This window comes from Monodon monoceros, unplaced genomic scaffold, assembly GCF_005190385.1.
Source record: "Monodon monoceros isolate NGI ecotype Baffin Bay Population unplaced genomic scaffold, NGI_Narwhal_1 Super_Scaffold_9, whole genome shotgun sequence".
NCBI lineage: Eukaryota > Metazoa > Chordata > Mammalia > Artiodactyla > Monodontidae > Monodon > Monodon monoceros.
The window spans coordinates 28,027,940-28,042,265 of NW_021703786.1; the positions used below are offsets into that span (position 1 = coordinate 28,027,940).

A 14,326-nucleotide genomic window follows, 5' to 3' on the forward strand; every position below is an offset into this window, starting at 1 on the left:
TGCAAGGTGCTAGGGCATGTTTATGGTTACCACCCTCAGATATGTGAGGTGATGTCCCCCACTGGAGTAATCAGGTCAGGGCTCTCGGGCTGACAGGCCATGGAAATGACACATTGAAGGGGACCCGGGCTGTCCCGGCTCCTGGGGGAATCAGGCAGCCCATGCTTGAACCCCTGGTGTCACGGCCTGGGAATGTGCCAAGCTCTCCCTGTAATTTCCTCAAACCCCCAGGAGCTGAGCTCTCCCGGTCAGCGCTTCCCACTCTCAACACCTATGCACGATGTCTGGGCCCTGTCCCCACTGCCATCTCCACCTGGTCAGCCCAAGGCTAAACACAGGCCCCTTTGTTGGTGGGTGGAACTGTGTCCTCCAGAGATAGAGGATAAAGTCTGGACCCCCGGGACCTGTGCATTATTGGAAATAGGGTCTGTGCAGATGTAACTGAGACGTAAATTGAGGTCCTACCACAGCGGTGTGCACCTTAATCCAGTGTGTCTGGGGTCTGTGCCAGAAGAAGGGAAGAGACACACACAGGGAAGATAGCCCCATGACCAAGGAGGTAGAGGATGGAGTGACGGGTCTACAAGCCGAGGGTTGCCGCCCACCCCCAGGGACCCAGGGGCTGGGACAGACCCTCCTCTGGAGCCTTCAGGGTAGCGCAGCCCTGTCCACCTTGATTGTGGACTTGTTGCCTCCAGGCTGTGAGAGAATAAATTCTGTTGTTGAAGCTGCCCAGTTCGTGGTGCTGTCATGGCAGCCCCAGGACGCTCCTACAGACCCTTCCCCACACCCAGCACTTGGCAACTTTAGTTGTAACCCCACGTGGTTAAGATTGGCCTCCCTCTCACCTAGTTTGTTCCTGTTTTCCCCAGAGCATTTTTCAGAGCAAAATAAACTTCCCCATGGTGGCTTTTCTTTCCTGGGTGGGTCCTTGAGAATCAGAGGTCTTCCTAAAAGGAATAATTCTCATGACTAAGACATTTCTCCGAAGTGAGAGAGTAGCATTGACATATATACACTACCAAGTGTAAAACAGATAGCTAGTGGGAAGCAGCCGCATAGCACAGGGAGATCAGCTGGATGCTTTGTGACCGCCTGGAGGGGTGGGATAGGGAGGGTGGGAGGGAGGCTTAAGAGGGAGGAGATACGGGGATATATGTATATGTAGAGCTGATTCACTTTGTTATAAAGCAGAAACTAACACATTGTAAAGCAATTATACTCCAATAAAGATGTTAAAAAAAATACAGAAAAAAAAAAAAAAAGACATTTCTCCATCCAGTTATAGCGTAAGCCCTGGTTATATAAGTGCAGTATTGTGGTTACTTTTTCTTTTTTTTTTTCAATTTTTGAAATGGTATTTCTTAAATGTTTAAATCTTCTTTGCCCAAACCCTGATTTCTCCTGGGCCCAGAATAAATTTTTCCAGACCTTGGACCTAGTTTGTACTGTTGGTTTATAAGCTAAGTATGTAGGGACCCAGCGTACATCAACATGGAAATCATTGAGGCGCCTGGTTAGCCAGTTGCCACACAGAGAAAAGCTTCTTTGTCTGGAAGGCGTGTATCTTCCTGATCCTGAAGCTTGGCTGCACATGGCGTCCCAGACACGCAGCTGGGGGTGACGCCGGGGATGGGGCAGGTGGCGGGCCCCGGCGAAGGCGCATCTCTTGTTTCTCCCCAGCTCCTACACATGTGTGGCAGCCTCTTGGAACGGCCTCTGATTCTCCCCGAGGTGGTGCCCAGGTACTCGGTCATGCTGGAGCTGTTTGACGCTGAGCTGGACAACACCAAGACCCTGTATGACACCCAGATTGCGGCCTCGGCAGACGGGAACATCCCCCCTATCCATAAAAACATGCCCCCGGTGGCCGGGCAGCTCAAGTGGAGCCTGGAGCTGCAGGAGAGGCTGGAGGCACCCATGAGGGACCTCAAGCACATCGATCACCCGTGAGTGATGGCCCCGGGCAGGCAGCGCTCCTCCTCAGCTGTGGAGTTTGCGGTGCGTTGTGGGGACGTCTGTCCCAGCTCTGAGGCAGGCCCATGCTTACCATCGGCCAAGCCTTTCCTTCCCAGGGCACGGTCCCAGGAGAGACCCTGACTGCACCTCCCCCTCCTCTGGGTGCCTTCCCAGCGGGCATGTCGGGAAGGTGACCTTGGTGGTCACCCTCATGGAAATGAACAAAGACACCCAAATGAGAACAAGCAAAGGCTACTTCCTCGGTGCTGGCCAGAGCAGGGAGTCGGCCACTGTCACTTGTTTTTGGCAGAGCCTGGAAAGCAGGGGGAGGAGTGGAAGAACCCACAGCAGAACAGAGAAGGCCCCAGGTCTCCCGGACTGGAGGCCATCAGCATGGGGACTGGAGGAGGGCGTCCTGTGTGTTTGGTCAGGAGGCATGTCTGGCTCTCTGGTTGGTCCTAAGTTGGAAGGGAGGACAGAAATTAAGGAAGGTTGCAGTTATGAATCAAGTCCTGGTCATTCAGGGCCAATATTACCAGGGTTATCGTTTGACTTTCTGGGCTGGTTGCCGCCTGTGAAGGGCGTCATCCATGCGTATGTTCAGAGTCTCAGCCTGGAAGAAGCAGAGAGCTGGCTGCCTGCTGTGTCACCCCAAGGTCTGGCAGGCACGGTTGGGGTGTTAGCGAGGCCCTGAGGGAGACGGCACCTGACCCTCCTCCTAACTCTGATTCCAGGATCATGTCCAGTGTGGAGGCCAAGCTGATCTACCAGAAATACGATGAGATGGTGGAACTGCTGAGAAGCTACCGCGAGAGGATCTACCAGCAGTGGGCGGCGGGGGTAGACCAGGACTGCCACTTCAACCTGGGGCAGCCCCTGATTCAGCGGGACCCCGTCACCAGCCTCATCCGCGTCAACTTCAGCAAAGCGGTGGGTGTCGTCTGGCCGCAGCATCGGGAGGGCAGCTGGGCCAGAGGCTGTCCCGGGGACCTGGGGTTCCCCACGGGGCAAGCCCACGTGACCCTGAGGCTGACCCCCCCCCCTCCTACCAACAGCATGGACTTGTGGGGTTGATGTTTATGTCATATCCAGCTAAAGCTTTATTATTCAAGTGTTGCTTAAAGTATGCCCAGGGTATATTTAAGATATGAGACAATCGTAGCCTCCTTGAAAATAGCTGGAATGAGTACACTGTTTTAAAGCTGGGCCGCCTTTCATGGGATCCCAAGAGGAACTATCAATTTGAGAATTTAAAAGAAAAAAAAAAAAGGTCTTTTCAGGATCTGAATAAGTGGACCCCCTGGTCAAGTCGGGAAGGCTGGAGGGAATCCACACCGTCCAGGGCTAAACCCCAGGTAGTTAACCATGTACGCAGTCAGAAGCTGGAGCAGCCTGCATCTCTACAAGCCACCTGCCTTACAAGAACGCATCTGCCCTGCTCTGAGGTCAGCGGTGATACCAGGAAGGCAGGGAACCCAGATGGGACTTTTCCTCTGAAACCTTCTTTCACCCAAATTCATTCTTTCATTCAACAAATAGTTACTGAACACCTACTTTGTGTATGTGTTTGGGATAAATCAGTGAGCCAACAAAGATCTCTGTCCTTCTGGAGCTGCCTCCTACAGGGAGAGGGGGAGAGAGAGACAGAGAGAGGGGAGAGAGTGGTGGGGGCCCGGTGGAAGGGCCAGGAGAAGAGGGGGCGGGGACGATGAACCAGCATAACGTATAACACATGAGAACGTGATGGTTGGTACCTCAAAGAATGGGAAAGGCAGGTAAGCGGGGAATGGACAGAGCCGGAGGAAGGGGGCAGGTTGCAGCTTTGGACTCGAGCAGAGACTTGCGGGAGGTGAGGGTGTTGGCCAGCAAAGATGGGAGGAAAGCCTTCGAGGAGAGCAAACAGCTAAAGCAAAGGCCAGGAGGTATGCGTGTGCCTGGTGTGTTGTGGGAGCAGCGAGGAGACCAGGGGGGCTGGGGTGGAGTGAGCAGGGGAGGTGCAGGGAAAGGGGGTGAGGAGACGATGGGGCACAGAGAGCCTCTCGGGCCCTGAAACGGACTTGGGTCTTTGTTCCAGGCAAGATGGCAGCCGTTGCAGGGTTTCGAGCAGAGGAGGGCCCTGATCTGAGATGCTGTGTGTGAGTGGACTTGGGGGGAGGGCAAGGCCAGAAGCACAGAGACCACTTAGGAGTGTTTTGCTGGAATCCAGGTGAGGGATGATGAGAGGGTGGTGGCCTAGACCAGAGCAGCAGCAGTGAAGGTGCGCAGAGGTTAGATTAGATTTTGATCACAGGGCCGATGAGATCCTAGACAGGCTGGAAATCACGTGTGCAGGAAGAGAGGGGTCAGCCCCAGCATTCTGGGGCTGGGCAACTGGAAGCGGGGAATGGCCATCAGATGAGACAGCGGGTGGAGGTGGCCAGTGGGCAAGACTGCTCTGTTTCAGTCACATTGAGTTTGACATGTCAACTGGACATCCACGTGGAGACACTGAGTAGGCAGGTAGATACAGGAGTCTCAAGTCAGGAGAGAGACCCGAGCTGGGGACATGAGCACGGGAATCATTCACACGTAGATGGTTCTTAACACTGTGACACTGGGTGAGGTCACCAACATGAGAGCAGATCGAGAGGGACCCCATCCGCGGTTCTCCAACACTTAAATCTCAGAAGCCTCAGAGAGACTGGTAATGGGGACCAGGAGAGCCTGGTGTCCTGGACGCAAAGGGGACCATGTGCCCAGGAGGGGGAGGGACCAGCTGCTGAGAGGCCACGTGAGACGGGGCCTGTGAAATGACCCATGGATTCAGCAATGTGAAGGTTACTGGGGCCTCTCTAAGAACGGTGTTGGCTGAGCAGTGAGGGCAGAAGCTCTGTCGGAAGGGATGCCCTGCTGTTGTTCTCCTGGGCTGTAACCAGGGGGTGGAGAGGGACAAGGGAAGGTCAGACCCTAGGGAGGAGCCTTTCTTTAGACACCTGGTAGGTTAGTTACAATTATGGTGTCCACCATGCTGCTGATGCCAGCACTTCTAGACATCAGGAACAGTCAATAGGGTGAGGGCGTCGTGATCCTACCAGTGGAGCCCATCCCCAATCAGACCTCCCCCCAGCTTTGGGGGCTGTAGAAGCATCCCAGGGACAGACCCTCACTTGTGCTGCTAAGTGCCATGCCACTGAGGCCACCCCCTCACCTCTTGTATTCTCTTCATTCACCTTAGCTGGTGGCAGTGCTGAGAGAGGTCAAGTACCTGAACTTCCAGCAACAAAAGGAGATTCCCCGCAGCGCTGAGAACCTGTTCTCACAGTACGAAACCTTCTGGAAGTTTGTGGGCAACTTGGAACTCATTGCCCGCTGGTACAATGAGGTGAGCTGGTGTTGCTTTGTTTTGTTTGCCACGATGGGGGTTTTGTTTAGAACAAACACAGGTGTACGATCCCCACCCAGAGTAGAACTGAGAATGTTTTCCTATTGGAAGGTGGTTGGAGCCACCCTCTGGGGAGAATCCACGTTCTCACCTTTTCCACCTTCCAGAGTTGCCCGCGTTCCTTGGCTTGAGGCCACGTCACGCCACCTTCGGATCACAGCACCTTTGCTTTTGTTGTCATGTTCCCTTCCTTAGTTCTTCTTGACTCCCTCTTATAAGGACCTCGCGATTGCATTGGGCCCGCCCGATGTCGGGGTCCTTAACTGAGTCGCGTCTGCAAATTCTCTTTTGCCAAGTGCAAGGTGACATAGTCACAGGTCCTGTAGATTACGACGTGACGTCTTTGGGGGCCATTATTCAGCCTACCGCAGACACCTCATCCAAAAGGGGCCAATGAGATTCCCTCTCCTTGAACCCTGGGAACTTGGAATTGGGTCCCAGCATCATTCACACCGGAGTCTCAGGGGGAGCAGAGAAACCAGAATGAGTGAAACACGGGCCGCAGAGGGAAGGGAGCAGGCGGGTGGAGCAGACAGGCGGAGAGGTCCCACGAGACAGAGGGGAGCCCGGACGTGGGCTTTGTGGGCCTAGTCCCCGGGGCTCCACCAGCGCACCTCCACGTGACCTGAGCCAGCTTTAGTGGGCTTATGTTTCTTGCAGCCAGCTTGCCCCTGACTGGAGCCACTGTGTGGAACCTGGAATATTTCTGTTTCTGGGTTTTGCATCTTGATCTGTTGGAGAGATGCTTACACGCTCCCAAATCCCTGATGTGACGGCCCCTTTCCTAGAGCCCCGAAGAGTGTGCCTCGGTCGCCTTCCCTGGCCTGCCTTGTAGGGGCCTTGAACTTAATGCCCGGTTCCAACCAGAACGTGGAGAGGGAGGTTCCTGTCCTGCCCCTCCCCTGCCGGCTTGTTAAGTGCCCTCTGAGTCGGTAGTAACTGGAGCACAGCTCTGCCATGCACCTCCTCCCTACGGTGGCCAGATTTGACCAAGCCCAGGAATTCCCTGCCAAAAAAGAGAATGTTGGAACATCAAAAGATTCAGAGCAAGGCCTTTGGGACACTGAGGAAGCCTCCCGACCTTGCTAGAAGTGACTGCCTCCTACCTGAACGTGAACTGAAGCACGCCAGGTCATGCCGTCACGTGGATTTGCCAAAAAGTATCACTCCCCCACTGCTCACCCCAACACGCCCACCACAGAACCAACCATAGACCCGTTCCTTACTCTCTTCCACAAATTAGAGCATGGGGGTGACGTAACCTGAAATGTGTTCAGGATAAACTGGAGTAAGCTGCTTTTCACTAATTTCATTTTTGAAGATAAAATTTTAATTGACTCACTTATTGGTGCTGCAAACTGTGACAGCCCAGGGCCCGCCTGAAGTGCGTTTCCTTGAATTAGCTTTCTCCAGAACCAGCTCTCTTCAGGTTCAAAGAACGCCGTGTTCATCCGTTCCCTGGAACACCTCCCGGACGCGGTGTTTAGGAAGAATGGAAGCCTTAGAGATACAGTCACGTGGAAAAATGTTTGTGGGTTACTTTCAGTGCAAGAGCTTTTTTTTTTTTTTTTTTTTACAACGACGCAATCAGAAACAGACAAAAAAAATCCAACAAACATTATTTAGAATGAAACAAAAAAATTGATCTTCCACTTTTGAATTTCCAAACAAAACCCAGCCAGTCCCATGCGGGGAAGCGTGTTAGCTTCCGCTGTGAACGACATTGTTCTGCTAATAAAAACATCGGACAAGGATGGGGAGCCGGGCAGTGAGACCCAGAGCTCGTCGCCTGCGGTGACCCTCATTACTGATGCCGGCTCCCCTCTCTGGGGTGCTCCTGGCCCCTTAGATGCGCTTCTTTTTTTTTTTTTTTTTTTTTTTTTTTTTTGCGGTACGCGGGCCTCTCACCGTTGTGGCCTCTCCCGCCGTGGAGCACAGGCTCTGGACGCGCAGGCTCAGCGGCCATGGCTCACAGGCCCAGCCGCTCCGCGGCATGTGGGATCTTCCCGGACCGGGGCACGAACCTGTGTCCCCTGCATCGGCAGGCGGACACTCAACCACTGCGCCACCAGGGAAGCCCCGTGCTTCTTAACGTACTTTCTGTTGCCGAGAGAGACCCCAGGCCCCCAGACTGCTAATAGCTATTAATGTTTGAGCTAGGTGAGTGTTGGAGTGGGGCTTTAAGGGATCTGCTGGGGGGTCCGGGAAAAATGCCCTAAAGGTGTGGATTTATTACATAGGCTGCTGATAAATAATAAACAGGGCATATTAAATGGACCTCATCGCTGTGAGCTTTGTCTACTCTGGGCAATCACAGAGGCATAATAACATTTAGCTCTTGTCTGGGCTATTCGTGTAATTGTTTAACATCCAAACTCTGATAAATGGAATCAAGATTTCACATTGACTCACTTTTAATTCCATCAGTGCTTTCTTCTGCTCCTGTCTGGTTTCCACTGGTAATAGCCGTTAAGCTTTATTTCTCTGCCATACCTTTTCTAAGAGTTAATTGTCTGAAAAGGGGGACGTGGGTGGGGAGGGGGCACCATTTAAATTACCAAATATATGTCAAGAATTATTGTGAGTGGAGCTGGGAAAACTGGACGGCTACATGTAAAAGAATGAAATTAGGGCTTCCCTGGTGGCGCAATGGTTGAGAATCCACCTGCCGATGCAGGGGACACGGGTTTGTGCCCCGGTCCGGGAAGATCCCACATGCTGCGGAGCGGCTGGGCCTGTGAGCCATGGCCGCTGAGCCTGCGCCTCTGGAGCCTGTGCTCCGCAACGGGAGAGGCCACAACAGTGAGAGGCCCGCGTACCGCAAAAAAAAAAAAAAAAAAAAAAGAATGAAATTAGAACACTCCCTAACACCATACACAGAAATAAACTCAAAATGGATTAGAGACCTAAATGTAAGGCCAGACACTATAAAACTCTTAGAGGAAAACATAGGCAGAACACTCCATGACTTAAATCACAGCAAGATCCTTTTTGACCCACCTCCTAGAGAAATGGAAATAAAAACAAAAATAAACAAATGGGACCTAATGAAAGTTAAAAGCTTTTGCACAACAAAGGAAACCATAAGATGAAAAGACAAGCCTCAGAATGGGAGAAAATATTTGCAAACAAAGCAACTGACGAAGGATTAATCTCCAAAATACACAAGCAGCTCGTGCAGCTCAATATCAAAAAAACAAACGACCCAAAACAAAAATGGGCAGAAGATCTAAACAGACATTTCTCCAAAGAAGATATACAGATGGCCAAGAAGCACATGAAAGGATGCTCAACATCATTAATCATTAGAGAAATGCAAATCAAAACTACAATGAGGTATCACCTCACACTGGTCAGAATGGCCATCATCAAGAGATCTACAAACAATAAATGCTGGAGAGGGTGTGGAGAAAAGGGAACCCTCTTGCACTGTTGGTGAGAATGTAAATTGATAGAGCCACTATGGAGAACAGTATGGAGGTTCCTTAAAAAACTGAAAATAGAACTACCATACAACCCAGCAGTCCCACTACTGGGCATATACCCTGAGAAAACCATAATTCAAAAAGAGTCATGTACCGCAATGTTCATTGAAGCTCTGTTTACAATAGCCAGGACATGGAAGCAACCTGAGTGTCCATCGACAGATGAATGGATAAAGAAGATGTGGCACATATATACAATGGAATATTACTCAGCCATAGAAAGGAATGAAACTGAGTTATTTGTAGTGAGGTGGATGGACCTAGAGACTGTCATACAGAGTGAAGTAAGTCAGAAAGAGCTAAACAAATACCATATGCTAATATGTAGAATCTAAAAAAAATAAATGGTTCTGAAGAACCTAGGGGCAGGACAGGAATAAAGACGCAGATGTAGAGAATGGACTTGAGGACACAGGGAGGGGGAAGGGTAAGCTGGGAGAAAGTGAGAGAGTGGCATGGACATATACACACTACCAAACATAAAATAGATAGCTAGTGGGAAGCAGCCATATAGCACAGGGAGATCAGCTCTGTGCTTTGTGACCACCTAGAGGGGTGGGTTAGGGAGGGTGGGTGGGAGACGCAAGAGGGAAGAGATGTGGGGATGTATGTACATGTATAGCTGATTCACTTTGTTATACAGCAGAAACTAACACACCACTGTAAAACAATTATACTCCAATAAAGATGTTAAAAAAAAAAAAGAATTATTGTGAAAGGCAAATAGCATTTAATGTACAATTTAAATTCTATGTACATCCCTCACTTTAGAGAGTAGACCTGTCCTTGAAAACTTACATGTAAATCAAAATGTTGCCAGATAGGGCAGTATTCCAAAGCACAACTGGTGCTTGTTATTTAAAGGAATAATTAATAATAACTGTATACACACTCTGTCTGTTTTTTTCTGTTTTGTGAATCGAGGTTTTCGAGTGTTACATGAATTTCTTAGCTCAGGGTAGACCCGTATCGAGCCTGTATGGAACCTACCCTACCGTTCACTCTGATGCTTTAACAAGTGAAACAGCTTCTCCACAGATCCTGGACCTCCTTTGTATAATCACATTCCGAGCCTTAGATCATAGGCAAGGCGATGTTCTGAGAGACGCCCCAGAAGTGTCCCAATTACCAGTGTGTATTCCTCATAGGCAAGGCGATGTTCTGAGAGACGCCCCAGAAGTGTCCCAGTTACCAGTGTGTATTCCTCTGATTTTCTTTTTATGATTCTAAGCCAGATATTTTAAGCTTTGGATTACGTACGCACTGTTTTTGCATTAGTGAATTTCCTTCTCTTTCTACCCCATAACATGGGTGATTAGGAGTTAAGTACATACGTAAATCCTTGGTGCTAAAAAATAATTTTAAAAGTTGGAATCTCCTGAACTTTGATGTATACATAATTCCCAATTAAATAACACTAACTGTGATTGATTTGGTTGGTATTGAGTAATAAACACCCTCACCAGGAGACGATTTTAAATCTGCTTGGATTTGGAACAAAGGCCCTGAAACTGTAGCCCTTGTTTTGCAGATAATGACCACTGTGAAGGACATAGAATTTCCACTGATAAAGTCAGAATTGGAAGCAATCGATGTCAAATTGTTGGACGCTGAGACGACCTTATTCTGGAACGGCAAAGGTACAAAGGCGACATTCATTCCCCCTTAGGTTAAACTTGGGTGAGGGGGATGGAGGGCCGGGTCCAACCTGTCGGCCACCTGGAGTTCCTGTGGAATTAGTGATCCGCCTACGTGGGGATAGGGAGGCCTTGTTTCCCAAGAGACACGATGTGCTTTATTCCTCAGCGTTGCCTTTTGGGAAGCTCTCCACGATTTCCTCTGCTTCAGGCTCCGGAGAAGCGGACAGACTCGCCGAGCATTGTGTTGTAATAACGAGTGTTAAGCCAGCCCTTGCTAAATCGTTCATTTTGTAAGATCCCTTTATGCTTCTGTTTTAGGTGTGTTTGAATATATTCAAGCGATGCGAGAAATGCTATACAACTTGCAGAACAGGATACAAAAAGCGAAGCAAAACATAGAGGGGATTTCCCAGGCCATGAAGGTGAGTAACCTGCAAAGCACAGAGCGCGGCTTAAATGGGGACCCCGGAGAGGGTCCTGGGGAAACGGGCCCCCTCGGAGACGATCACGGAAAGTGCCCAAGGCAGTGGGGGCCTGATGTGTGAGGCTCTGGGCTGTACCATGGTGACGTCAGGGTGGCCCCAAGGCAGAAGGGCCCCTGGTCACTCTGCAGAGCTCCATTCCATCTGGGTCTGTTGAGCTCAGCAAGTGTGTGGGCAGGTCCTTCTGCCAGGTGGGTGCCAGGAACGAGGGTGGGGGTGGAGACGCGCTCAGACTCAACCCCACCGGGAACACACTCATCCCTCCATGCAGAGCAGCACAGGTCCTTGCTCTCAAGCCTCATCAGAAAACTGGGGGAAAGCCTTCGCTAGCCCTGCCCTCCCCCACCATGGTTTGTCATCGGTGCCTGCATTTGCAGACACCTGCCCCGGGCCAGCACTAGTTTGTTCATTAGAAAACACCTCTTCTGTTTTGAGCCTCATTTGGCTTATCAAGGTGTGAAACTCTTTCCTTCCTTACAATTGACGTTCATTTCATCACCATCCACTTAGATTTAACTCAATAAATTGTAAGCAAAAGCCATTGCTCACCCCACTTTTTTCTGATTTGTTTTCTGATTCAGTTTTCTTTCAATCAGATTATTTACTCAAGTAATTGCCTCAGAAAGGGTGCGTTGATGACCTACTTTCTGAATCCTTGCTTTCCAAAACTATCTTTCTTTGGATGTCACCTATAGCTGTCTTGTCCAAGTAAAGGATTTTCTGATATGGTCCTTTTCTTTCAGTAGTCTAGAAGCATCCCTGTACTCGTCTGCTCTGGCTGCCATAACAAAGGACCAGAGACTGGGCAGCTTAAACAGCAGAAATTTATTGTCTCATAGTCCTGGAGGCTAGAAGTTTGAGATCAAGGTGCCAGCAGGGTTGGTTTCTTCTGAGGCCTCTCTCCTGGGTGTGTAGACAGCCATCTTTTCCCTGTGTCCTCACACGGTCGTCCCTCTGTGTCTATGTCCTAATCTCCTCTTCTTATAAGAACACCAGCCATATCAGATTTAGGCCCACCCTAATGACCTCACTTTAATCACCTCTTTGAAGACCTTCTCTCCAAATGCAGTAACATCCTGAGATGTTAGAGGTTAGAGCTTCAACATATAAATTTGTGGGAGGAGGCACAGTTCAGGCCACAGCCACCCCTGCTTATAGCCTAAATGTTGAAAAAGCTGACAAAGGTATGACTTCCCTTTGCTGATATATTTGATATTTCCTCTGAAAGATATTTTTTGACTTTCCTGTTCTCTCCGTCCAGAGGTAGGTAGAGTCCTTGGTCATCTTCAGGGTTCAGACGTGTCACCAGAGTGTATCCAGACGTGTGTCTCCTTTTGTTAATGTTCCCTGGATCCACAAAGTACTTTCAATCCAAAGATGGCAACCTTGCCTCAGCCCCCGGGCACCTTGTCCAGTCACTCATTCTCTCCTGTGTGTCCCTTTCTGTCCTGTATTCTGAGCATCTCCACATGTGTCTCCAGATCTGGCTGCCATGTCCCGTCACCCCCAGCTCCTGAGGTTCCCCGACAAGAGGGTCAGACACTCCTTCCCCTAGAGGGGCTCCTTTGGGGCCTGACTGGGGAACATGCACAGGGGTCTCTCCGTGGTCCTCCAAGGCCCTGGTTGGTTTTGAGTCACATCATTGGAGGCTCTCTGGCCAACAGTCCTCAGCGGCCCCTTGGCCTCTGCGAGGCCAGCCTAGGATGGGGACACTCACTCTAAAGGCTGTGTAGGAGGGAGTAGGGCCAGAAGCTTTTTCTTCAGACACTTTTCTCCCGCTCACCTTTTCCCTCCAGGACTGGTCGGCCAACCCAATGTTTGAAAGGAAGGACAACAAGAAAGAGGCCCTGTTAGACTTGGACGGGAGGATGGCCAACCTCAACAAGCGCTACACCGCGGTCAAGGACGCCGGCCTGAAGATCCAGTCCATGGTCATGGTAAGGAGCTGCCCGGGAGGGCCTTGGAGAGGCCATGGGCTCTCAGCAGCCGGGGAGGGAGGAGGGAGAGCTCGAGGCTTCAGAAAACGTCAGGCGTCTAAGACCTTTAATCCAGGAGTCCGATCTTACAGTAGCAGACCCTGCTAACTGCTCCCCCGGAAGCCTGATTCCTCTTGTCACGTGTCTGCCCTCCTCCCCTAACGGTGTCAGAGCCCCCTCCCCCCACCCCACATGAATCGGTGTAGACAAGTGACACCTTCGTACCAAGTCCCTGGGAGAAGCTGTATCACGGCTTCCCACCCCTGAGTGTGAGGAAGGCCCAGCAGCACGGAAAGAGAGAGGAGCACGGGATGTGGGTGCCCTGTGGTGTTTGGGTGCCAACACGTTGAAACTGGGATAATGTGCGGACACGTGCTTGCTGGGCTGCCCGGCGTGAGGGTTATTCCTTTCTGCCAGCCGTCTCAAGGGTCCTTGGGCCCGGGGCCCCACAGGCATGGGCACGGTCGGAGGGGGATGCAGAATGGGAGCCTCATGCCCCTCGTAGCTCTGCCTGATTCCCAGCAGCATGGGGTTCTCACGCCTTCCTCTGTCTTCCTCCGTCCGTGGCCACTTTAGCCAGCTTGTATTTTCGCCTGTTTCTGAGGCGAATGTGAAAGGTGCAGCTCTGCGTTGGCCTGGAAAGGAGAAAACTGCCCGCCCCCCCCCCCCCACCGAGCTCAAGATATTTTCAGGACAGTTTTTCGGGGTTTCCCAGTGCATGGTGCAAATCACTGCTATGGCCTTAAATGATGGGTCGCCACATCCAGACAGACCAGCAGGCCCCCCAGGAGGAGGGTCTGTGCTGGGCTGTTCTCATGGTCAAGTCATTGATTGGAAGGTCATTGCCCCTGTGGAGTGACTTGACTGGACCAAGAAATATTTTGTCTTGTTTCCAGATCCTCTTCCTTTCCCCTTTGCCCTGGTGCCAGAAGGGCCAACGAAATTAACGTGTTAGACTGCAAAAGGGTTATTTGGAAGAGTTAACCGATTAACCTATTAACATTACCAGATGTGTTGGAAACAACATGGGAGACATAAATCTAGCTTAGCATTGGGAAGAGGTTCACAGCACACTAGCCCAGCTGGAGGGCGAGCCAGGAGGGAACAGGAGCCCCAGTGAGGCAGAGGCCAGGGAGCAATCGACAAGGCTTTGTTATCACAACATTTGTCAGAGTCCTCTACTCCCATAATGGTCATTTGAACCATTGTTACACTGAAGTTATTTAAGCCTGTGTCTTCTCTCCCCTATTAGAATATAACTGCCTGAGGGTACAGACTGGGTCACAGTCATCTTTGTGTTTTCCTGTAGCACTCAGTGTCTTACAGTTTCATCTATCCACCCACCCACCCACCCATCCACCCA

At 50.7% G+C, this 14,326-nt stretch overlaps 1 protein-coding gene across 1 annotated transcript in view; it reads left to right on the forward strand.

Moving 5' to 3' along the window:
- DNAH17 (dynein axonemal heavy chain 17) overlaps window positions 1-14,326 on the forward strand; it is a 160,970-nt gene that overhangs the window by 61,573 nt on the left and 85,071 nt on the right. Inside the window, exons 16-21 of the mRNA XM_029210802.1 lie at window positions 1,684-1,949; window positions 2,694-2,889; window positions 5,174-5,320; window positions 10,397-10,505; window positions 10,824-10,927; window positions 12,784-12,924. Coding sequence (XP_029066635.1) covers window positions 1,684-1,949; window positions 2,694-2,889; window positions 5,174-5,320; window positions 10,397-10,505; window positions 10,824-10,927; window positions 12,784-12,924 — 963 coding nt within the window. The remainder of the gene's footprint in view (window positions 1-1,683; window positions 1,950-2,693; window positions 2,890-5,173; window positions 5,321-10,396; window positions 10,506-10,823; window positions 10,928-12,783; window positions 12,925-14,326) is intronic.